This window comes from Stegostoma tigrinum, chromosome 5, assembly GCF_030684315.1.
Source record: "Stegostoma tigrinum isolate sSteTig4 chromosome 5, sSteTig4.hap1, whole genome shotgun sequence".
In the NCBI taxonomy this organism is placed as follows: Eukaryota; Metazoa; Chordata; class Chondrichthyes; order Orectolobiformes; family Stegostomatidae; genus Stegostoma; species Stegostoma tigrinum.
Window position 1 is genome coordinate 339,590 of NC_081358.1, and position 26,392 is coordinate 365,981.

General features: G+C 41.7%; 1 protein-coding gene across 1 annotated transcript in view; it reads left to right on the top strand.

Moving 5' to 3' along the window:
• The window catches only part of LOC125452095 (eukaryotic translation initiation factor 3 subunit E), a 190,440-nt gene that overhangs the window by 72,542 nt on the left and 91,506 nt on the right, over positions 1–26,392 (top strand). Inside the window, exons 8-9 of the mRNA XM_059645759.1 lie at positions 2,092–2,218; positions 19,344–19,445. Coding sequence (XP_059501742.1) covers positions 2,092–2,218; positions 19,344–19,445 — 229 coding nt within the window. The remainder of the gene's footprint in view (positions 1–2,091; positions 2,219–19,343; positions 19,446–26,392) is intronic.

Genomic DNA, 26,392 nt, shown 5'->3' on the forward strand with positions numbered 1-26,392 from the left:
TCACTGTGAAGGTGGGGAGATACTGTGTCTACATAAAGATTGTGTGGTGGTCACTCATGCTTATCCTGTCATGGATAGGTGAATGTAGCAGACTGGTGAGGATGAAACCCAGTATGTTTTTCTCTTTAAAAACCAACAGAACTGTGAAAGCTGTATATCAGGAACAAAACAAAGTTGCTGGAAAAGCTCGGTGGGTCTGGCAGCATCTGTGAAGGACCCTAAAGTTATGGAACACGATATTGAGCCCAGAGGGCTATAGGATCCCAAAGTGCCATTTCCGCCTCCTCCAGCGAGATGCCACCACCACACACACCATTCCCCTTCCACCTTTCTCAGGGACTCGCCCCTCCGGGACACCCTGGTCCACATTTCCTTCGCCCCAAACAGCACCACCAACTCCCGCCACCCCCCCCTCCCACTCCAAACATCCCTATAGCACCTTGTATACGGTGAAGGTGCAACACCTGCCTATTTACCTGCTCCGTCCGAATTATTTTCCAGGTGAAGCAACACTTCCCCTGTACTTTCCAGAATCTGGTCTCTTGTATTCACTGCTCACGATGTGGTCTCTACACTGGGGGAACAAAGCTTAGACTGAGTGACCGCTTTGCAAAACATTTACGTTCTGCTCACAAAACAGACCCTGAACTACTTGTTGCCTACTACTTGAATGCACCGTTTGCTCCCTGGCCAACATCTCTGTCTCTGACTTGTTGTAGTGTTCCAGCAAGCTCAATGCAAGTTGGAAGAACAACACCTGACTTTCCACCTGGAGACCCTGCAGGCTCGATACCGAGTTCAACAATTTTAGGGCCTAAACTCTCCCATGTCCCAGCCCCCTACCCCACACACCAGGCCTTGTTATTACATAGCCTGCCATTACACACCCCCTGTTGTTAGTCATTAATAGTCCCCAGTTACGACTATTCACCTTCCCAGCCTGGTCGTTATCAACTCTTTGTCTGTCAAACTGCTCTTCTCTCTCTTTACGCTATATCCTATTGTTTACCCCCTACCCCATCTGCCTCCCTCTTTTTCTGCATATAAACTGACGTTTTCCCAGCCACCATCCGTCCTGAGGAAGGGTCACCAGACCTAAAACGTTAACTCTGTTTTCTCCTTCACAAATGCTGCCTGACCTGCTAAGCTTTTCCAGCAACTTTGTTGTTGGTTTGCTTTTCTATCTTGGTTCCTACACTTGCCACAGACCCACTTAGCAGCTTTGACCTTTTGAATTGTACCTGTTCAGTCAGTAGTGGTGCCACTGGGTCACCGTGATGGACTTTAAAGCCCTTCACCTACAATACACTCTGCACCCTTCCCACCATCAGTGCGTCCTGTAAGCACAATTCAACATGAATTCTTCATCAACAGGGAAGGACATAATCAGCAGTAACTCCTTGCCATATTTGATCTGATGCCATGGGGGTCAGAGTCAATGTTAAGTACATTGCTCATAATATCTCCCTCTTAATCATACACCGTTGTCCTGCTGGTGGGATAAGATATACCTAGGGTTAGTGATGGTTTTGTCTGGACCTGGTCTTAAACTAAAATTCATTGAGCACGACTGTGTTAGACTTTTGCTTGACCAGTCTGTGAGACTGCTCCTCCAATTTTAACTTAAGCCTCTAGACATTAATTAGAAGGACTTTGCAGAATTGAGTCTGCCACTTTTCTTTCTGGTGCCTATGTGTGTGCGGTCTAGTTTTGTTGCTTTCTTTTTTAAACCATTTTATTGGTTTGATACAATGGCAAGGTTACTAGGCTACTTCATAGAGCATACAAGAGTCAACCACATTGCTGTGGGACTGGAGTCACATGGTGGCCAGACCAGGTAAGCACAGTGGATTTTTTTCACTAAGGGATGTTATACCAATTGACAAATGTTTTTTTGTCATTAAGACTTCTAATTCCAGCATTTTGTGCTGTTCAAATTCCATCATATGCCTTGGCGCGCTCATTAGCTAGTGAAGCAACAATGCCACTACAAGATCATAATGACCCCGCCCAAATATAATTTTGTGTTGTGATGTGCTGGAATCTGTGTCGTGTGAGCAGATGTAACCCTTGTATCTAATCTTTCTCTAGATATTTAAATGCCATTCAGACGATGTGTCCACACATCCTCCGTTATCTGACCACAGCCGTCATCACTAACAAGGATGTGCGAAAACGTAGACAGGTCCTAAAGGACTTGGTGAAGGTCATCCAGCAAGTAAGTTAACGCTACAAAGATAGTAGGAACTGCCGTTGCTGGAGAATCTGAGATAACAAGTTGTGAAGCTAAATGAACACTGCAGGCCAAGCAGCATCAGAGGAGCAGGAAAGTTTGACGTTTTGGGTCTGAAGAAGGGTCTAGCCCCAGAACTTCAAACGTTCCTGCTGCTTGACCTGCTGTATTCATCCAGCTTCACAATGTGTTATCTCAGTAAGTTAATGTTCATTTTTTTTCCTCCCACTGAATAAACTTTTTTCTTGTAGTTCTCAAAATTGAACTCCTGATCTTCTAACTTTTCAAACCCAAGCTTAGCTGTTGAATAATTTTATTCTGTTGAATCTTAGTACCCTCCTACATAGTAGCTTGGCAGTTGAGTTTCTGATTTGAAAGAAAATATGTAGAAACATAGTTATCTGAAATCTTGGGCAATAATGTTCCTTTGGATAGTTACATTCTTAACTATTGGACAACAAAGGCCTATTGTCAGAAAAAGTGCAATCGGATGTTCATGTTTCCTGGCACAAACGCTTGTATATAGAAACCAGCTGTTGTACAAACTTGGTTAAGCTGGCAAAATCTGTTCTTCATTATGGAAAATCTACAAGTTATGCCATTGTTGATGCCTGTTAGTACAAACCATGACATTTCATTTGGTTTGATTTACTATTGACATATATACCTAGATACAGTGAAAAGTTTTGTTTTGCATGCAAGACTGATAAATCATGCTATAAAAGGTTCAAATGGTGATAGAACAGAATCAGGAATACAATGTTGTGGCTGCAAAGAAAGTGCACAAAAAGCAAGATTAGCATGAGATTTGAAATTTGAGACGTCCATTCAGAAGTCTTATTACAGCAGGGAAGGAGCTGTACTTGAACTTGTTGCTATGTGTGTGTTTAAGTTTTTGTATCTTCTGCCTGATGGAAGAGGTTGGGTGCGATTATAACCGGGCTGAGAAGTGTCTTTGTTGCTGTCTTTCAGAGGCATTGAGGTGTAGATGGAGTGAATGGATGGAAGGTTGGCTTGCGTGATGACTGGGGTGTGTTCACCATTCTGTGGTTGCTTGCGGTCCTGGATAGAGCAGTTGCCATACCAACCCACGAAGCATCCAGCTAGCATACTTCTTGTGTTGCATCTATATGAGTTGCTATGAGTCCTTTTGGACTTGCCGAATTTCCTTAGCCTCCTGAGGAATTAGAGGCATTGTTGTGCTTTCTTGACCTTTGCATCAATGCTGGTGGTCCAGGACAGATCATGAGGCATACTGAAAGTTTGAGTAATTATGTAACCAAAGTGTGAGGATACAGAGAGCCAAATCAAGTCAGCTTCCCTTTCCCTGTATTCACAGAAAATTAAAAATCTCAATGACCCTCAAGATTACCCCAATGGTTCCTAATCAGGCTTTTTAAATAACCTGTACCATACTTGTGAATAACCAGCACAAGAGACCAAGTTTATAGCTTAAGCAAAAGAATTAACACATTATTCTTAAATGGTTGCTTTATCAGAGAAAAGTTAAACAAGGTAATATAATTACCTGATTTTCTGAAGAAGGGTCCAGACCCAAAGCTTTCCTGCTCCTCTGATGCTGCTTGGCCTGCTGTGCTCAACCAACTCTACACCTTGTTATCTCAGATTTTCCAGCTTTGCAGTTCCTACTATCTCTAATATAATTAAGGTTTTGATTTCAACCCTAACTTTTTTTTATTCTGGCCCCAAGTTGTTTAAAGACAGACAGGCAGACAAACAGACATGGTTAAGGAATATATCAAAAGAAAATTAAATGAGATGTAACTGGCCAGTTCTCTTGAACATTGTCTGTTATCCATAATATAATAGGCACGTGCTTGGCTTCTGAAGATTACAGCCATTGCAGATAAATTCCAGAAGATGCAGGAAAATTCCCTTAATTGTCATGACTTAGATCCGATTATCCAAACTTTGAATAAGCTGATAATTGGAGAATAAACAAGGGAGCAATCAAACATAAATTCTGGAGCTTTAGCAACCACATTCCTTCTGACCGAAACATGCAATTCGAAACCAGTGCAAACTTTGGTTTCTCTTTCCGATTTTCTTTTCAGTCTTCTCTTGGCACCAACCTCCCTGTCAGATCCCTGTTAACATTCAGACAGCTGTCATTCTGTTTGAACAACATGTCTCTAGAATGAAAATGTCTGTTGGGTACTTTGAACAAGAATCAGCTTGCAATTAACTTCCAAACTTGCCCTGAAACAAATGTCAGTTTATTTCTTCTCATTTGTTTTGAAAGAACAAGCTTGCTGTTCACAGGTCACCTCTGCTCTCACCTCACAGTAATCAGCTCCAAACCAAAACTGATGATTATAAAAATAATGAAGATCTCAACAGAAAACTAAGTGTCATGTTCCAAAGATGGTCTTTAACAGCCAAAGTTAGGTGTGTTTTGTGGTGATCGAATATTTGGAGCATGGATCCAGAGTTGCTCAGCGTATAATCACCACTCATCTGCGTTATAAGGAGTGAAAAGATCAGAAGCTGAAAGTTATCAGAAGAGAACATTCTAAAGTAGAAATTTCTTGAAAGAAAGGGCACTGATAATGCATGAGTAGCTTTAGGGAAAAGGTGGGAATTTAAGGAGTTTTGTAAAGATGTTTTGGATATTTTAGATGTTAAGCTCACCACATAGCCATTACATTCTTAAGGATCCATTATCTGAATATGCAGCGTATTTAGCAAAAAATGTAATTGTTTAATAGGAAGAAAGATGGTTTAACATCTGGAGCAATGGCATTGGGGAAATTATGCACATAGCCTCAATATGTAATAGGATTAAAATGTAACAGGTATAACCTGAAAACTTTACAGCTGAAAATATTTGCAGCTGCATTCCTTCTGTATGTTTGCCTGAAAGATTTGGATCAAAGAATTAAGTGCAAATTTTCGAATTCAAGAGCTTTGTCTCTCATCAGCACGCCCTTCTTGAGTATTGTTCTTTCAGCCACATTGTCATTCTCAAATGAAATATCTGATGTATCAGAAGAATAATTTTGCCATTCCCATTCCCAGTGAAGAATTTTGAACATTTTAGATTTCAGTTCACATTGAAAACTCAAAGTTTATTTCTGATGAAAAATGTCAAATCTCAAGATAAATTGATGTTAATATTTCAAGTGTGAAATCATCTTTCTTATGCCTACATTCTGGTGCTGCACAGTGTGTGGAGCACGTGAGCAACACCAAATGGCAAGGAGTTCCCATAATGCAAAATAAACTTGTGCCTTTTGCTCAACTTTGTGAAGACTATCTTATTGCAATATTTAGTGTCCAGCTATCTGCTAGACAAAGGAAATTCTCAAAATTCATTCTCAGTCTTTCCAATTGATCTACTACCCACCCTCTCCATTTCATCTCCACTTTCCCACCTGATTCTAGTTTCTGTTCCTTCTTTGATAATTGCTGTCCTGCTTTAGCAATCTTTTATTTTGCAATTGATATCAGTGTTTTTTTTAAGGTGGATTCTGAGTGTTATAATTCCAGAATTTTCATACTTTGTTCCCCAAAATCACAAACAATATTCAGAGGTTGCAGAATGCTTTCACATTTTTCAAAATAATCAGGCACTTGAATTTGCTTAATAATGTGCAACACCAGAATGCCATCATGAAAAAGGGAATTTCACACTTGACATATTGGAATCAATTTATCTTGAGATTTTAAATCCTTTCTTTCCAAAGAATAATCCTAGTTTTCATCAGGGGTAGACTTTGCATTTTCGTCTGAGCTGATATCTGAAATATTCAAAGTTCTTCACTGGGGATGGGAACAGCAGCATTATTCTTATGCATTAGATATTTCATTCTGAATTGAAATATGTGACTGAAAAAAAACAACAGTCAACAGGACACATTGATGAGAGACAAAACTCTTGAATTCCAAAATTTGCAATTTGTTCCATATCTTTCAGGAAAACATACAGAAGGATTGCAAATGCAAATGTTTTCATCAATAAAGTCTTAAATTATGTCATAAAATCTTGGATGATGTAAAATGTCATCTGTAGATTTCATCTTGGATGTTGCAAAATGTGCAATGTGCAGGAACACCTAAAGCACATTGTGGCAGTAATTCATCCCAAATGCCCAGAATGATTAGGTGGCACTTGGATGACATGTCCATCATGGGCCTCCTGCAGTGCCACAATGATGCCACCTGAAGGTTGGAGGAACAGCAACTCATATTCCGCTTGGGAACCCTGCAGCCCAATGGTATCAATGTGGACTTCACCAGCTTCAAAATCTCCCCTTCCCCCACCGCATCCCAAAACCAGCCCAGTTCGTCCCCTCCCCCCACTGCACCACACAACCAGCCCAGCTCTTCCCCTCCACCCAGTGCATCCCATAACCAGTCCAACCTGTCTCTGCCTCCCTAACCTGTTCTTCCTCTCACCCATCCCTTCCTCCCACCCCAAGCCGCACCTCCATCTACCTACTAACCTCATCCCACCTCCTTGACCTGTCCGTCTTCCCTGGACTGACCTATCCCCTCCCTACCTCCCCACCTATACTCTCCTCTCCACCTATCTTCTTTTCTCCATCTTCGGTCCGCCTCCCCCCCTCTCCCTATTTATTCCAGAACCCTCTCCCCATCCCCCTCTCTGATGAAGGGCCTAGGCCCGAAATGTCAGCTTTTGTGCTCCTGAGATGCTGCTTGGCCTGCTGTGTTCATCCAGCCTCACATTTCATTATCTTGGATTCTCCAGCATCTGCAGTTTCCATTATCACTGATTAGGTGGCACTGTCTGTTACGCCATTGAGGTATTCACACATGCGCATACCTGCTAAAACTTTGACCATTTTGATTTCTTTTTTAGCTATTAAATTGGAGCCTTGAATGGATCAACTTGGCATTTTCTTGCTGTACCACATCTCCATCTCCTTTTTAAAATTACAAATGGGAAGACTTCAAATTTCATAACTGCAGAAACCAACATAGAAACCTGCCTGGCTCAAATCCTTTGTAGTGTGAAGTATTAACCAGTGATGCATGAGAAACAATTGACACTTTTCTCCATTTTGTAAATTACCATTCTTCAGCCTCTAAGATGCTTTTCAGAACTCTGGTGATGTCTTTGCTGATGTGCTTGTCTGGCATTCAGTATTTGATGTGTGGGAATTTCCCAGTATTCGGAAGACCAGTGCCATTGTGGTTAGCCTCTACCATAAACTGTCTCCTGGCCACTGATTCTCTGCTCCTCCCTTACTAATGACTGAGAATGAATCAGCCATGGGTCTGTCCATTCTAAATCACTTCAGCTGTACAACCCTCCAAAGCTTTGTAATATAATTGACCATCTCAAGGAGCTGCAAAGGAACATAACTGCACAGTGTTTGACATTGTGTCATATCAAGATTTTGACATAAATGCAAATAACCAAAGCTTAGAGAAGGAAATCTAGAGCATGTTACCTAAGCAACTGAAATCGTGGCCACAGTTCTTGGGGCTTTTGAAATCGGGTTTCAAAATCAGAGGAAAACAAGGACTTGGAGGAATATGGGGCCAGGGACAGTAACAGGAATGGGATGAATGTGGAAATTGAAGGGAGATGTAAATGTAACTTTGAAAAGTTACTGCACCTGATGCTTGAGTAGATCTGAGCAAAGAGGATTGATAGCTGAATGGAACTTGGTGCAATTTAGGACATCGGCAGCACTGGTTTGGATGAGGTGCAGTTGAGAAAGGTGAAGGACCTGTTAACGGAAAATGTTAGTTATGTGCTGTGCAGAACACACACATTTCAATTGATTTCTTAATTGTAGGACCTGTGCCTTTGTGTCTTGGTGACATTGCTTCACTACATTCCTATCAAGCCTTTTACTGTGTGCAGATCGTGTATCAGAAATGGCGCAAGGGTTAGAAAACAATACTATCTGTGTTAGCCAATCTGTTCTGCAGCAACTGGCATATTAAATTATTTGGCTAATATTACAAGAAATAATGTGTCCTCATTACATCATTTGTGATATTGTGCTGATCCCCTGTAACATCACACTTCTGTCCTTCACCTTCATCTGATGCAGTATTCCATCAGCCTCTTCTTAGATCATCCTTCAGTCTCTTCCAGCTTAAAATTTGGTTTGAATTCCTTGTGTTTAAATTATTGGACCAAGGTAACTGAATTGGCACACAAGCTGAGAACACAGGTTTAGTTAATTAATTATTTGGACATATTAATACACACCTCTTGCAGCCTAATAGGGCTTGAACTCGACCTTTTGGCTCCTGCACAGTTTTACACTATATATTGGCAGCTCGTTTTATCCTTATTTAAATTGGTGCTTATCTATTAATACCAACGTAATTAGTCCTAAAGCTTTAAATCTGATCTTCCAGAAACAGCAATTTAATGTTACTTAATTTTAATAATATAGCTGCATTTTAAAAGTTTTTTTTAAAAGAAATTTGTAACTTATTGTATGACCCACCTGCTGCCCAAACAGAGCTGTTGTTCAACCAAGAGCTGAATCTGTGTCATGTTCAGTTATTAGCATCTACAGCCATTTAGATTACTTCTTTGAGTCATAAATGCTCAAAGTATTGTGATCATCTTACTATTGTTTTATTTGCAAATCAGGCAACCATCTTGTGTGTTTAATTCGGTTATATTTTACCGTTTATTTTTGTTATGTGAAGAAGAGAGTAGGCCCATCATCATTTTTTTGACCTAACCTCCGCACTGTTCATTGAAGTCAAGTAAACATATTCCCCAAGAAGGTGAAGAGAGGAAATTTTGCCTGGATCCTGTAGCTGCTTGCTGTAAAGCCTGTAAAGGATGTAATGGGTGCAGATGTAATGCTATTGAGGCTCATTGCTTGATTTTGTTTCTCAGGGACAGACTTCAGGGTGCCCTGAGTCAGAGTTATAGAGCATGGGCACAGACACTTCTGTCTAACTTGACCGTGCCAACCAGATATCTTAAATTGATCTCGTCCCGGTTGCAAACATTCAGCCCATATTGCTGTGAATCCATACTATTCATGTACACATCCAGATACCTTTTAAATGTGTAATTGTACCCACCTCCTTCATCTCCTTTAGCAGCTCATTACACACATGCAGTACCCTCTGCATGAGAGAGCTGTCCCTCAGGACCCTTTTAAATCTTTCACCTTAAACCTATTCCCTCTAGTCTTGGAGGCGCTACTGTCCCCCCCCGCGCCCCCCCCCCCCCCCCCCCCCCACCCCCCACCACCCCCCACCCCGGGCCACCAAGTGGGAAAAAGACCTTGGCTATTCACCATATCCAATCCCCTCATGATTTTGTAAACCTCCAAAAGGTCACCTCTCAACCTGGGATACTCCAGGGAAAATAGCCCCAGCCTGCTAAACCTGTCCCTACAGCTGCAACCCTTCAATCATGACAACATTCTTGTAAATCTTTTGTGAACCTTTTCACGTTTATCAGACATTTTTCCCATAGCAGGGAGACCAAAACTGAACGCAATATTCTAAAAGTGGGCTCACCAAAGTTCTATCCAGCTGCAACATGAGTCCCAACTCTGTACTTGAGAGTGCCCAATGAAGCCAAGTGTGCCAAAAGTCTTTTGCTTGAGGTTTGCTGGTACCTGTGGAACTTAAGTCAAATGTGTTATTGCTTTTAGGAGAAAATTTGTTTTTGAGCAGAGTAGTGAAGAGATGCAAAAATATTCAGTCGCTGTCAAAATGAAAAATCATATGTTAAATTTAAAGGATCTCTCAAGAACCAAACAGTTTGGGAGGATACTTAACACAATTTGCTGTACAACAGTTTGTAACACATGGCTTTATAAAGTGGTGGTTAGGATCCTAAGTGGGTTACAGGCCGAAATCTTGAAGTCACAAATTCTGAGGCAGTATTGGTTATTGTGGAGGAGATAATGGGAACTGCAGATGCTTGAGAATCCGAGATAACAAAGCGTGAAGCTGGATGAACACAGCAGGCCAAGCAGTATTAGAGGAGTACAACAGCTGACATTTCGGGCCTAGACCCTCTGATGAAGGGTCTAGGCCCGAAACATCAGCTTTTGTACTCCTAAGATGCTGCTTGGCCTCCTGTGTTCATCCAGCTTCACACTTTGTTATCATGGTTATTGTGAAACATTGACAGAGTTTTAACAGCTATATTCCTACTCTTAACAGATTTCCATTCTCAGTTTTCATTTTTGCGTCACTACAATTTTCAGGTCTCCAAATTGGGTCTCAGTGGAAAAAGGTTTAGGATCACTGTTTGAGTAATCTGTTGTCTTAATAGTTGAACTTTCAGGCCTCATTCTGGAGTTTATTTTGAACAACATTGTTTCCATAGACATTGAGAACTGCTTCCTGATTTTTGTTGTCAGAAGTGTGGTTAAGTGAAGTGGTCCCAAACAGCTACTTTCAATTGTTCAAAGTTCACTTTTCTGAGCATACTTGATTTCAATGTATTGTAATTGAGATACGATTTTCTATTAGCCTGGATGCAGTATTTGATTGATTTGAGTCGGCTCTAATGTGAAAAGGGAAAGTACAAATCTGAAATAAAAGCAAGAGGAAATTTGAAAACGAACAACACGTTAGCATGCGTTTGTTGAGAGAAAAGACGGGCTATGAGTTTCATATCTGTACTCTACTTCAGACAAGAACCTCAACACCCACAATCTGAGCTACAAATCTACTCCAAAACATCAGACAAACACTTATAGATATTTCAAGGACATCGTTAATCCACCAACTTTCCATTCTGTATCAAATGCTTCTTGAGTTGTAATTCCTAAATCAGCATCATAGCTGTGGAGTGGTAGGAAATGTTGGATATGATAGCTAAAACTCTAAGGGCATTACTATCATTCTCCCCAGCCCACTCTTTCTCTGGTTCATTTGCACCCTTGTGTGCTCTTTCAAGAGCCTAGATCCTTCTTCATTTTTTCTGAAGAAGGGTCTAGGCCCAAACGTCAGTTTCCTGCACCTCTGCTGTTTGGCCCGCTGTGTTCGTCCAGCTCGAGACATTGTTATCTCAGATTCTCCAGCATCTGCAGTTCCTACTGTCTCTGAATTTCAAGAGCATTGGCTTTGCCAATTTTGAGAAATAACTCTCAGCACTTGGTTCGTGGTTTGTTTCCCTGTAGGGGATTGGCCATTGCATATCAGGCAAACAGAAACTATGTGAGCTTTGCAACTTGCTTTAGCATATTTTAAACAAGTATGTTAGACATCTGGTCAAAAACGGGTAATTGTCCTGTTTCAATTCAGCAGTATCAGAACAAGGTTTTTGGCTTCATTTTATAACGTTTATTGTTCACCACTAAATTAACCTTAAAGATAGTAGTGAGGTGCTTTTATGAACTACTGCAATCCATTCAGTTTAAGTATATCCAGTATATAGTAGAGTCTTGTGTAGTGGTAGTGTTCCTGTCAGAAGGTTCACGTTTAAGTATCTCCTGCCTCAGGCATGTCTTAGCCTGTCCAGAGATAGTAGGAACTGCAGATGCTGGAAAATCTGAGACAAAAAGGTATAGAGCTGGATGAACACAGCAGGCCAAGCAGCATCAGAGGTGCAGGAAGGCTGATGTTTCGGGCCTAGACCCCCCCGCTTCAGAAATGGGGGAGGGGAAGGGGGATCTGAAATAAATAGGGAGAGGGGCGTAGGTGGATAGAAGATGGATAGAGGAGAAGGTAGGTGGAGAGTAGACAGACCGGTCAAAGAGGCGGGGATGGAGCCAGTGAAGGTGAGTGTAGGTGGGGAGGTAGGGAGGACAGATAGGTCAAGGGGGCTAGATGAGGTTAGTAGGTAGGAGATGGAGGTGGGGCTTGATGTGGGAGGAGGTGATAGGTGGGAGGAAGGACAGGTTAGGGAGGTGGGGACGAGCTGGGCTGGTTTTGGGATGTGGTAGGCGGAGGGGAGATTTTGAAGCTAGTGAAGTCTACATTGATACCATTGGGCCGCAGAGTTCCCAAGCGGAATATGAGTTGCTGTTCCTGCAACCTTTGGGTAGCGTCGTTGTGGTACTGCAGGAGGTTGGGATAGACATGTCGCCTGCAGAATGGGAGGGGGTGTTGAAATGGTTCATGACTTGGAGGTGCAGTTGCTTAATGCGAGCCGAGCGTAGGTGTTCTGCAAACTGGTCTCCAAGCCTCTGCTTTGTTTCCCCGTTGGAGACGAGGCCACAACGGGTACAGCGGATGCAGTTTACTACTTTAGCAGATGTGCAGGTGAACATCTGCTTGATGTGGAAAGTCTTCTTGGGGCCTGGGATTGGGGTGAGGAGAGAGGTGCAGGAACATATGTAGCACTTCCTGTGGTTGCAGGGAAAAGTGCCAGGTTTGGTGGGGCTGGAGGGAAGTGTGGAGTAGACAGGGGAGTCCGTAGAGAGTGCTCCCTCCGGAAAGCAGATAAGGGTGGGGAGGGAAAAATGTCTTTGGTGGTGGGGTCTGCTTGCAGATTGTCGAAGTGTTGGAGGATGATGTGTTGTATCTGGAGGTTAGTGAGATGATATGTGAGGATGAGGGTGATTCTGTTTTGTTTTTTATTGCAGGGATGGTGTGTGAGGGATGAGTTGCGGGAAATGCAGGAGACACTGTTGAGTGCGTTCTCGACCACTGGGAGGGGGAAGTTGCAGTCCTTGAAAAACAAGGGCATCTGTGATGTATGGGAGTGGAATACCTCATCGTGGGAGCAGATGCAGCGGAGTCAAAGGAATTGGGAATAGTGGATGGAATTTTTGCAGGAAGGTTGGGTGAGAGGATGTGTATTCTAGGATGCTGTGGGAGTCGGTGGGCTTGAAATGAATATCGGTTTCTAGATGGTTGCCGGAGATGGAGGTAGAGGGGTCCAGGAAGGAGAGGGAGGTATTAGAGATGGTCCAGGTGAACTTGAGGTTAGGGTGGAAGGTGTTGGTGAAGTGGATGAACTGTTTGAGCTCCTTGTAGGTGCAGGTCCCAAGAAGACTTCACACATCAAGCAGATGTTCACCTGCACATCTGCTAATGTGGTATACTGCATCAGCTGTTCCCATGTAGCCTCCTCTACATGGGGAAAGCCAAGCGGAGGCTTGGGGACCGCTTTGCAGAGCATCTACGCTTGTTTCACAATCAACAACTGCACCTCCCACTCAAGAACCATTTCAGCTCCCCCTTCCATTCCGCAGACGACATGTCCATCCTGGGCCTCCTGCAGTGCCCCAATGATGCTACCCGAAAGTTGCAGGAAGAGCAACTCATATTCTGCTTGGGAACCTGGCAGCCCAATGGTATCAATGTGGACTTCACAAGCTTCAAAATTGCCCCTCCCCCTACCACATCCCAAAACCAGCCCAGCTCGTCCCTGCCTCCCTAACCTGTCCTTCCTCCCACCTATCGCTTCCTCCCACCTCAAGCCCCACCTCCATCTCCTACCTAGTAACCTCATCCCACTCCCTTGACCTGTCTGTCCTCCCTGGACTGACTTATCTCCTCCCACCTATGCTCACCATTATTGGTTCCATCCCCACCTCCGACTGGTCTGTGTCCCCTCCACCTATCTTCTCCTCTATCCCTCTTCTATCCACCTCCCCCACTATCCCTACTTATTTCAGATCCCCCTTCCCCTCCCCCACTTCTGAAGCGGGGGTCTAGGCCTGAAACATCAGCCTCCCTGCTCTTCTGATGCTGCTTTGCCTGCTGTGTTCATCCAGCTGTGCACCTTGTTGTCTGATATCCTGTCCATACAGGTCGAGTTAAAATAACCAATCACTGTTGTCTTAGGAAGGAATTTGTGGAATTTTGACCCAGTGACAGCAGTAGAGTTCCATTTCAGATTGGTGTCTTGCATCTGCTACCAGTGTCCTCCTCTGTAGAAGATTGCAGTTTTAGAAGATGCTGTGAAACGAGTTTTGGGAGCTTCAGTGTACCTTGTAAATAATACACATTGTTGACACTTCACATTAGTCTGGGAGGGAGCAAATTTTATATGTTATGAATGGAATGGCAGATATCAGGTTGTTTTGTCCTGCATGGCATCAAGCTTCTTTAGTATTGTTTGGCGCTGCACTCATTTAGGCAAATGGGGAGTATTCGATCACAATCCTGACTTGTGCCTTGTGGATAGATGGTTGGCAATGGCGAGTCAGGAGGCAAGTTACTTGCTGCAGAATTCCTAGCCTCTGACCTGCCCATGTAGCCTGAGTGATTATAAGACTAGTCTAGTCCAGTTTTTGGTTAGCGATAATAAACTGGATTCAGTTACTTTCACACCATTGAATGCCCAGGGGAATTGCTTAGGTTCTCCCTTGTTGGGGTTCGTCATTTCTTCACACTTAGGTGGCACAAATATTTTTTTACCTCTTGCCTGAATGTTGTTTCAAACTTGCTGCATGTGGACACAAACTGCTTCACTCCCTATGGAGTAGCAAATGGTGCTGAATATTGTGTGATCATCAGTAAACATCCCAACAAATGACATTTACATTATAGGAGCAGTAATTGAGACAGCTGAAGATTGTTTGGCCTAAGGCATTAATACCCTGAGGAACATGTGCAGTGATGTCATTGAATGGGACAATTAACCTTCAATCACCATCATCCTTCTTTGTGCTCCTTATGACTGGAGAGCTTCCTCTTTTTGTTTCCCCATTTGACCTCCGTTTTGTATAGACTCCTTAATGGTATTCTTGGTCAACTGTGGCATTCATGTCAAGGGCAGTGTCTCTCACCTTACCTCTGAGATTAAGCTGATTTGTCTGTGTTTGAACCAAGAATACAATGAGGTCAAGAGCTGATTGGCCCATTTAGAACTCAAGCTGTGCATCAGTGAGCGGGTTTTTGCTATGCAGGTGCTACTTGATCCATAGAACATAGAACAGTACTGAACAAGAACAGGCCCTTAGGTCCATGATGTTGTGCTGAACAGATGCCAAATTAAATTGATCTCTTCTGCCTGCCCTTGGCCCATCTCTTCATTTCTTGCAAATTCATGTTATTGTCTGAAAGTCCTTTATTGCCCCCTATCGTATTTGCCCCCATCACCATCCCTGGCAGTGTGTTCCAGGCTCCCACCACTGTGTTTTAAAAAAATACCTACCCCTTGCATCTCCTTTGAACTTACTCCTCTCCCCTTAAATGCATGGCCCCTAGCCTTGGACATTTCAACTGTGGAAAAAAGATTCTGACCGTCAACCCAATCTGTATAGAACATAGAACAAAGAAAAGTACAGCACAGTACAGGCCCTTCGGCCCACGATGTTGTGCCGTGGAATAATCCTAATCCAAAAATAAAATAACCTAACCTACATTCCCACAATTCACTGCTGTCCATGTGCATGTCCAGCAGCCGCTTAAATGTCACTAATGACTCCGCTTCCATGACTACCACTGGTAAACTATTCCATGCGCTCTCAACTCTCTGGGTGAAGAACCTCCCTCTGACGTCTCCTCTATACCTTCCTCCTAACACCTTAAAACTATGACCCTTCGTGGCAGTCAATCCTGCCCTGGGGAAAAGTATATCTCGTAATTTTATGTATGTTTTATCACGTCTCCCCTCAGCCTCCACCACTCTTAATAGTTTGTATCCTCCAATTCAGGTGATTCTGCACCCTCTCCGAAGCCTCCACGTCCTTCTTGTAAGGTGGTGACCAGAATTGAATGCAATACTCTAAATGTGACGTAACCAAAGTCTTATAAAGTTGCAGCATGACACCCTGACTCTTGTACTCAGTTCCTCAACCAATGAAGGCGACCGTGCCGTAGGCCTTCTTTACCACCCTATCTACTTGTATAGCTACTCCCAGGGAGCTATAGACGGAACCCCAAGTTCCTTCTGTATGTGAATGCTGTTCAGGGTCTTACCATTAACTGTATACTTTTCCTTAACATTTGATCTCCCTAATTGCTGCATTTCACATGTATCCAGATTCAGGTTTGTCTCCCATTTCTCCACCTCTATCTGCAGCTGATCTGTATCCCGCTGTATCCTTTGACAACCTTCTACACTATTCACAATTCTGTCAATCTATGTGTTATTTGCAAAATTACTAACCCACCTGTCTACATTTTCATCCAAGGTCCCAGTACGGATCCCTGCGGAACACCATTACTCACGAAGCGCCAGTAGATAAACACTCTTCCACCACTACTCTCTTCCTTCTTTGGGCAAGCCAATCACTGTCCATGATACCTTTCTTCACTTTATTGATGATTGACTGTAAATTGATGGGGCAGTAGTTAGCTGGGTTGGATTTGTCATGCTCTTTGTGTATAGGACGTACCTGGACAAATTTCTACATATTTGGGTGGTTGCCAGTGGTGTAACTGTACTGGAACAGCTTGGCTAGGCTTGTAGCAAGCCTTCAGTACCGTTGCTGGAAGGTTGTTGACACCCACGATCTTTGCAGTTTCCAGTGATTTCAGCCATTTCTTGATATCGTGGAGTGAATTGAATTGTCCCAGGACTGGCATCTGTGTTGTTGGGGATATCTGCAGGAATAGTAGTGCCACCAGAACCACTCCATGATCACTTTGAAGGATCCCAGCAGAGAATATTTGTGGCCTCCTTTGGTGCTTTCTCAAGTGGTGTTAAACGTGGAGATGTACTGATTTCATCAGCTGAAGAAGGGAACTGGGTTGGTATTTAGCATGTTTCATTGCCCATATTTTACTTTTCGCTGTGACACCTCACAAGGAGTCCAGAATCAATGTTGTTGCCCCCCAGGGCAGCTCCATCTTGAGTGCATGCCACTGTGTTACCACCTTTATGTTCATGACCTACCATTTGAGTTAAGTCCTTCCCGTGGATGTTGATAATGGTGTGTGGGACATTATATGCAATGTATGAATCAGTGACCTTGACTTCAGGCTGTTGCTTGTCTGGTCTGTGGGACAGCTGTTTCAGTTTTGGCTGAGGCCTCTGGTTGTTAGCAAAGCCGTGGAATTACCACTGTTGTGCCCAGTACCTAGGTTGATGCCAAGCGGCCCAACTGATTTTATTCCTTTTAGATGTTGTAGTGAACAGTTTCAACTAAGGAGCTTGCTGGGCCTTTTGAGCAGGTTTTTGTTATAGAAATATGTTATGGAAGAAAGTAGATAATTTTAAAAAAAAAGTGCAGCTGTTTATAAGACACCAGTTTTATAACCCTCCTTGAAAACGCACATTTTGGACAAGGATTTTTTTGAACTGTCCTAATATGTTCTGTTTAATTTTTTTGTCTGCTATTTGATTAAATATTGCTGTACATATTTCCCTGTACTTTTAGAGACAAGTAGGAAAAACAACTTTATGAAGATTGCATTGGGGGGGTAATAAAGAAATGGACAGATTTATCGATGTGCTGGACAACATCTTCAGTGTCAAGGATGGTCTGGGACAAGAAAGGAATGACTTTGGCCAAATGTTGATTGATGTTTGTGTTACAGTTGAATTTTTCTGCTTAATCAATACCTTGGAAATTATGGAAAGATAGTTGTTTTTATGCATTGACTGGGCTTTGTGTTACTGCGATTTTTATTGTTGACTTCTTTTGCATGATACACGCAAAATTAAGTCTGTTCCTACATTGATACAGTTATGAAGCAGAATATCCAAACTGATTAATTGCGGCTGCAGTAACTCTTGTATTCTAGCATAACTATGGAGTTTTGCTTGAAGTCAAATTTTTGTGTTTCTTTGTGTTTAGTGATATTGGCATTCCTGGTTTTATAGAACGTTTAGAAACAGGTATCACCATTCCTGATACTGTTAAGGAGCAATGTGTTATGAAATAGGCCAACTCAATGAAATCCAAGAGTTGGAGAATAAAGCTGTGGTTCTGCATCAGTGGAATATCATTGAATGCAGAACCTTTTGATGCTCTGGCTGTTTTTCTTGGGAGAATTATAACTTATTTACTGTGGTGTATTTAGAATGTGCCAATTAAGCAGGGAGTTTGTTGTGTTTGTGTTAGGGGAGATGATGGTGTAATACTGATACTGCTAGAATAATAACCCAGAAACCTAGCTTCATGCTCCGGTTCTAATTCTACACTGCAAACTGGTAGAATTTAAATTCAGTTATTAAAATCTGGAATTGAAAGCTAGTCTCAGTAGTAATGGGCACAAAGCAGTTATCCGTTGTTGAAACCCATCTGGTTCACACAGGTCGTTGAGGGAAGGAAATCTGCTGTAAGTCAGCATTGAGGTTGACTGTTTAACTTAACTCAATTCGGTAAATCACTTGGTTCAAGAACAATTAAAGATGACCAGCAGATGCTGACTATGCTAATGATGCTTTACATCCCATCAAAGAAAGAAAAAATCGAAAACCAGTTTTATACTGCTGGAGGAGAGTTATTATTGTGCAGCCACAAAGTCTATCTTCTAATGACATAAGTTGCTGTCTTTAGGGTTATCACACTATTTTGGTCATTTTATCCATTTAGTGCTTTTGCTTTATAATTGATATCGTGTTAAAACTTTACAAGAAGTTCAACTTCCTAAAATTGTTACAACATGAAATTATACCAAAGAGAATGAAGCCATTCAATCCATTGTGCATGTGTTAGATGTCGTCTTTTCTCCATGTCTCCATAGCCGTTAAGCAGTTAACTATCTAATTGAACTTAGTTATTGCCAGCTACTCACTCTTTGGGCAAAGTGACCTTCTGTGACACCCTTTGATTTTAAGTATTTTCTGACTAATAAAGGTGCAATTTGGAATGGTCCTAAATGCAAACAAATTGGAAGCTTCTTGCTCATGGGTCTGAAGGGTTTGGAGGGGTTGAAACGTTTTGTGTCGTTCAGTTGTGAGAAATGACTGCTAAATCTTGTGTAAATTGTTTAGTTTTGAAGTATTAGTTTATCAGCCAACAATTAACTTGGATAAACTTTACTGTATAAACTGCCAGGTATTGAATCTCAAGAGGTTTCATGTGAACCAGATCAATTGATTTTTGTTGCACTTAATGGTCTGAAAAGGAATTGTTTAGACTCGAAAAACCTTGCAATGTATGTCAAGCCAAATGTAATATTTGACACTGCCCTTAAGTTTGGGAATCCTAGTTTCAAGCCTGCTTAAAAGGTTTGGGGTATTGACTGATGAATCTGAGTAATTTCTTTGTTGGTCACTTATTTTTTAAGTCCCTTTTCCAGTGATTTCATTTTTTGATTATTACTGCAGGAATCTTATACTTACAAGGATCCAATCACAGAATTTGTAGAATGCCTGTATGTGAATTTTGACTTTGATGGCGCTCAGAAGAAGCTGCGAGAGTGTGAGTCGGTGAGTTTGTTTCAGTACTTGCTGCCATATTGTATCTTGATACTACATTTGAAAAGTCTCAGCACCAGCTATAATACACGCTTTTAAAAATTGTATCTTTCAATGATGATATCAAAGGTGCATAATTACATTGGGATTGCAGGATGTTGACGTGTAGAAAATGCTTTAATCTGCCTTTAGTTTTCACTTCTTTTTTAGATTTCAGGTGTTGTCTGTGGTGCCAGACCCTGTATCAGTTTCGTCTGAATGGGCGGTGCCAGTTCCTTGCCCACAAATTATTTCTTAATAACCTCACTGTGCTTCATTCAGCAGGCTCAGGCAAGACATCCAAAGTTTATAAATTAGACTGCAGTAGCCAGTGACTTTGGAAAGGATAAGAGTTTCGAAGTTTATATGGATTTATGGTATAAGACTAAATTTATCTTTTACTGGAAAATAAAATTGTCTTTGTTGATTGACCTAATGCTAATTCTTCCTTAAATCAGAATGAGCTTTTCACATGATCGAGTATTTTTTCAGTTGAAAATTAGACTGTCCAGCTCAGTAATGTATCCTTATTGTAAATTGAATTACTGTACACTGATTTACTGACCCAATAACTACTTAAATGGTATTTTACTTCAAGTTGACATTCTCCTTTTCAGTTCTGAGGGACAGCTACATTGTCATAAGTGCCACCTGGCAGATGAGATATTAAACTAAGGCTCTGTATGCCTTCTAATGTGGATAAAAACTAATCCCAAAGAGTAGTGACATCTCCAGACTAATAATTAATATTCGGCCAAAACCACTAAAACTGATTATCTTGTTGATTGTGAGATTTTTTTTGTGAACAAGTTAACTGGGGCATTTCCAATTTCATTTAAAATTGTTTATGAAAATCCTTTTATTGGTTCACCTGAGTCGTCACCTTTTTAGTAGATGTTAACTTTCAACAAAACAATCATTGTAAAGTTATGGGTGAATGATAATAGTTTTAGATGTCAATGAAATTGTGCCATGAAATTAGTTGTTATTTATTCAGTCCTGATCCTTTGTTCCTCCTATCTGCACTCCCTTGCTCTGGTGTATGTGCTCTCATTCTCGTGCACTTTCTCGCACATGTGCGTCTCCTCTTTCTGTCTCGTGTGCGTCTTGTGGTGTGCAAGGATCTAATCCTTTATAACTTGCTCTACACGTAAACATTTCCCATCTTTCTGTTTTGTGAACAAGAATTTTACAGGGAATGCAGAAAAGCTTCTCTATCTAGAGAGTGCTGAGACTATGGACGTCACTACAACGGGGTATAATTGAAGTGAATAATGTAGATGTGTTTGACGGAAAGGCAGATAAGTGCAAGAGGGAGAAAATAAAGGTGATAGGGTAGTTGCATAAGTAGTAGCATGGATCAGTTGAGCCAACGGCCAGTTTTGGTCCTGTAAATTTGATATGCAAGTACCTTGTGCTTATTTATCATCTTCACCAGCCCTCACTGTATGCTGATTAGGGCTTGTTTATGATCTAGATGCAAGAGTTGAAATTTCTCATGAAATGTATGAGGAACAATTGAATTTATAATTGGAATCTCAAAAGTTGTTGAGATTCAACAAGATTGGGTTACCTGCTGCAACACTTTTTAAAAAAAAAATCAAGTTTAGGATTCAGCGTTACTATCATTGCAGTTATTGCCACAGTGATGGTGACCTGTTGTCTTCACCCTTATTCAATTTTGTGATGAAGGTGAACCAGTCTTCCTCAGGGACCCTTTCTTTCACGAGCATCTCTGTTAGTTCTAGTTTGGAGGGGAAGCAGGTGCAACATATTTTAAAAATATATAGGAAGGAAATTTATAGCTAAAATGCAGCATATATTTTCTTTGTCAGTATAATTTGTTCAGATTATGAATAGAAATCCACATCCTAGAAATTACTGTTGGCCAGAATCTGAACCGGACCAGCCTTAAGTGCTTTAGCTATCAGAGTGGGTCAGATGCTTTGGGTCCTGCAATGAGTACCTTACCTCCTGTCTCTCCCCAAAGTATACCCCCCATTTACAAGGCGCAAGTCAGGAGTATGATGGAATATTATCCATTTGAGTGGGCAGTTGCAGCTTCAGCAACAGTCTAGAAATTTGACAGCATCCAGTATAAAGCAGCCTGTTGTGAAGGCATTTCATCGACCGCCATGTACGTTCACTCGCCTCCCCACTGACGCACAAGGCAGCCACGTGCACTACCTGCAAGATGCACTGCAGCAACTCATCAAGGCTCATTCAATAGCACTGCAAAACCTGTGTCCTTTACTATCTAGAACGGAAAAAGGAGCAGATGTATTGGAATCTCACCAGATATCCTCAATTAATCTAGCCCCATTTGGCCCACATCCCTCTAAACTCTTGCTTTTCATATACCCATCCAGATGTCTTTGAAGTGTTGTAATTGTACCAGCCTCCACCACTTCTTCTGGCAGTTCATCCATATGCGCACCACCCTCTGCATGAAAAGTTTGTCCCTTAGGTCTTTTTGAAAATCTTTCTCCTCCCGCCAGGCACCTATGCCCTCTAGTTTTTGACTCGCTCACCCCTTGTCTGTTCACCCAATCCATAGCCCACATGATTTTATAGGCCTCTAAAAGGTCACCCCTCAGCCTCTGTTGCTACAGGGAAAATAGCCCCAGCCTATTCAGCTTCTCTCTTTAGCTCAAACCCTCCAACTCTGGCAACATCCTTGTAAGTCCTTTCTGAACCCTTTAAAATTTCACATCATTGCCATAGCAGGGAGACCAGAATTGTTTGGTTAGACCACTTGGAATATAGCAGTGTCTAGTATAGCCACAACATGACCTCCCGACTGCTATACTCGACCAATAAAGTAAAGCATACCAAATGTCGGCTTCGCTATCCTGTGTATCTGTGACTCCACTTTCAAGGAGCTAGAGCTGAAACTTAGAATACAAGATGGTTACATCAGAACCAGATAAAACACTGGTTAGGCCACAACTGGACAACTGTGTGCAATTATGGACACCACATTATAGGAAGGATGTGATTGCATTAAGAGAGAGGACGCAGTGGAGACTTACCTGTATGATGCCTTGGCTGGAGGGTACTGGTGGAGGGTTGTTTCTTGGATTGGAGACCTGTGATCAGCGGTTTTCCACAAGGATCAGCTCTGGGTCTGCTTTAGGTTGTCACTTTTATATAAATGATTTCGATGAGAAAGCACATTTGGTAAATTTGTGGATGATACCATGATTGGTGGAATAACGGACAGTGAGGAAGGTTATCTAAGATTGCAAAGCGATCTTGATCAATTGGGTCAATGGGCTGAGGAGTGGCAAATGGAGTTTAATTTGGAGAAATGCGACGTAGTACATTTTGATAAAACAAACAAAGACAAGCCTTCAACAATTTAAAGAGAGCCTTGAGTGGTTTTGTAGAACAGAGAGACCTAGGTTTAGGTACACAATTCTTTGAAGTTGCATCACAGATAAAATAGTTAAGGCATTTAGCATGCTTGCCTTCATTTCGCAGATGTTTGAAAATGGGAGTTGGGACTTTATGTTGAGTTTGTATGGGATGTTGGTGATGCCCCTTCTGAAGTACTGTGTCCAGTTCTGGTTGCCCTGTTAAAGGAAGGGTATTATTCAGAACCCGCTCCAGCTTAAAAGGTTTACAAGGTTACAAGGAGAGGCTGGATAATCTAAGACTTTTGTTTATCATTGGAGCATCAGAAGTTGAGAGGCGACCTTATAGAAGTTGAGAAAATAATTGGGGGGCTATCAATAAAGTGAATGGCAGGTGTCTTTTCCTTAGGGTGGAAATTTCGAGACCAGGAGGCATATTTATAAGGTGGGAGGTGACAGATTTTAAAAAAAGGATGAGAGGCAGTTTTTATTTTGCACAGAATAGTTTGTGTGTGGAATGAACTTTCCGAGGAAGCTGTGGATGCGACTACGGTTACAATGTTTAAAAGGCATTTAATACATGAATGGAAAGTGTTTGCAGGGATATGCGCAGCCAGGTGGGACTGGTTTAGTTTTTGATTATGGTCAGCATAGACTGGTTGGACTGACGGTCTGTTTCAGTGCTTTGTCACTCTAGGTGGAAGGTTAAAAGGGGAATTTAGACTTTATTTTCACCTGATGGATTGTGGGACCTTGGAGCTCAGATGTTTTGGGGTTGGTTGAGTCAGAAACTCTCAAATATTTAAGCAATATTCAGATTTTTTTCTAGCATTGCCATAACCTCCATAATTATGGCCCAAAAGGTAGAAAATGGCTTTAATGTAGCCAGATCTTTGTGGACTGCCATGGACATGGTGGACCAAATGGTCTGTCTCTGTTGTAAATATCTGTAAGGAGAGAGCATGGAAATCACCACAAAATGTCTTGATTTCAAATGTACGCGTTTTCAATCCTGCCAAAACTGCCTGTGGGTGGTGCTGGGGTAAAATTTGATTGAGCTCTGTGTGCCAGTAGTAGTTATGATTTTACTGTTGATTTGTCTGGATAAAATGAATTGAAATCTTTGTGTTGCACCCTGTGATTTCTAATTCTCTCAAGTAGATTCATTTTCGAGCTGGACTCAGGCGCAAGTTCCTGAATCTTGGTGGCTTTTTCAGGGAAAGATGTTAATATGCTAATTGGTTTTTAAATTTCTTTAAGAAATCTTCAAATGAACCATTTCAGAGATATTATTACACATCCCTGGATCAGTTGGAGCTTGAACATGGCTTCAAAATGGTGACATTGCCATTGCTCCACAAGAGCCCTTCCTTCGTTGTTTGAATTTGGTGATGGACTTAAATCCTATCCAGCTGAAGGCAAATGTTGGACCGACGATCTGATGTGTCATTAAACAAGTTTGTAAAGTTGGCTTAAGATGGGCTTTAGCCAACAAGACCATTGACCATCATTTACAACGAGTTACCAGTCTGGTTCTAATAATGGCAGAGCATGAATGGTTAACTTACATAATATGCTTGAAAAAAAAATTAGAAATTCACACGAGCCCTTTATTTGCGATAACTGATCTTTCATTAGAACCAAAGCATGTTAGAACACAGTGAAGGTAACTTTATTCTGAACCTTACCTGAGATTCAGTAAAGTAGTTTTTCACCTTTGTATCTCTGCAACTGGAAGAGTAGATGAGTGAAAAGTATGGTGTTGAATACTGCTGTATTAAGACCACTCAGTTATCTATTAACATATGTCCAGCTGGATTTGTGGTGAGGTTGGTGGTCCATTCAGGATTGAAGAATTGATCCCCAACAACAATGTGTGCAATGTTCACTGTGCGTACGAGATGCAACCTGAGACATTTTTCTTCAGTAAGGTTGTTATCCAAGTGAAGAGTTTTAGCTGCTTGATTTACCTTGAGTGGTGCCCCAAGGTTTCTTCTCAACAAAATATCTTGTTTGTTTCTATGTAGCTCAAAGCCTAACAATGTTCCTGTTACTTAGCATGTCACTCACTCTGCTTATGCATACGTCAAGGTGTTCTGATTTAAACCATTGGCAGATAAATCTTAAGAACACGAAGTACAAGTGGAAAAAATAATGACAGATGCTGAAAGTATGAAACAGAGAATTGGTTTGGCTGGTTACCTTTTCAGAAAGAGTGGATGAGTTGAGACTTCAAGCATGGGCACATCACCAGCAGAGCTCACTCTGCCTTGCTGAGTATACCTGTGACACCAAGAAGTCGTCTTTCCAAACCTTCAGAATCACAAAGTTCAAATAACACCTGCCAGGAATTGAGAGATTTAACTGCAAATTGTCTGGTCATGCTGAGATTTGCTTGCAGTTAGAAGCTCCTGCGAATAATGTATGGCTGTGGAGTAGTTGAAAGAATTAGTTTTATGAGAGTGAAATGAGGGTGTTGGTGAGTGAATAGGACGTCATAAATTGCCATGCCCAGGTGGCCTATTACCTATATGAAGCAAAAAGGCTGAATTTCTACATTAGAAATAGCAAGAACTGCAGATGCTGGAGTTGGAGACAACACAATGTGGAGCTGGAGGAACACAGCAGGCCAGGCAGCATCGGAGGAACAGGAAAATTGACGTTTCAGGTCGGGACATTTCTTCAGAAATTCTGAAGAAGGGTCCTGACCTGAAACGTCAATTTTCTGTTCCTCTGATAGTGCCTAGCCTGCTGTGTTCCTCCAAATCCACACTGTGTTGTCGGTGAATTTCTACGTTGTTGTCTGTCTAGTTCATCTTCATGACTTCATCATATTCCCAGAGAGTTGGTAAAATTAGTAGCACATGTTGATCAGAATCAACTGTTCTTCAGCCACAATAATTTCATTGATCAGGTGCACCTTGTCTCCCTCAAAAGCCTGTAATGCTGGTGTTAATCTATTCTCAGTGCAGTTTTTAAAAATTAGTTACTTCTTTATTGAAAGTCTTTCATGGGCTTACTGCTTTTCAAAATCAATTTCGCCTTGTCATGCATAACCATGCACGATCCTAAATAGTTAAACCGTTAGAGTCTTTTATCCACTGCTTCAGTGTGATACTACATAATGTAATGTTTGCACCTATGAATTTTCTTAACCACTACACACAGCTTATCCCATTGTCACAATTCTGTGGACTGGCCAGTTGCTGGCTTAAAATTTTCTTTCGGTACTGCAGATTCACCCCTGTGAGCAACATCCACCAAATCTGATTTGACTGACCTCTTTTGCCTTTTATCAAGCTGCGCAGCAAAGATTGCTTCAAGCTTGACATAAGGAACCCTCTGATCCAGCCTGCTGGACTGTCAAAGCAAGTTCATTCTTGCTATGAAGATGTCCTTGCGTCCAACTTTGCAGGGAGGTATTTTTTCTACTGTATGATCACGTACATTGTGCATGACAGGATATAATCATAGTACCAAACTCTTTGATATTCTCATTTTTTCAAGAGGCAATGGAATTAACATAAATAATGCAGAGTTTGTAGGAAATGATTGCCGGGACTT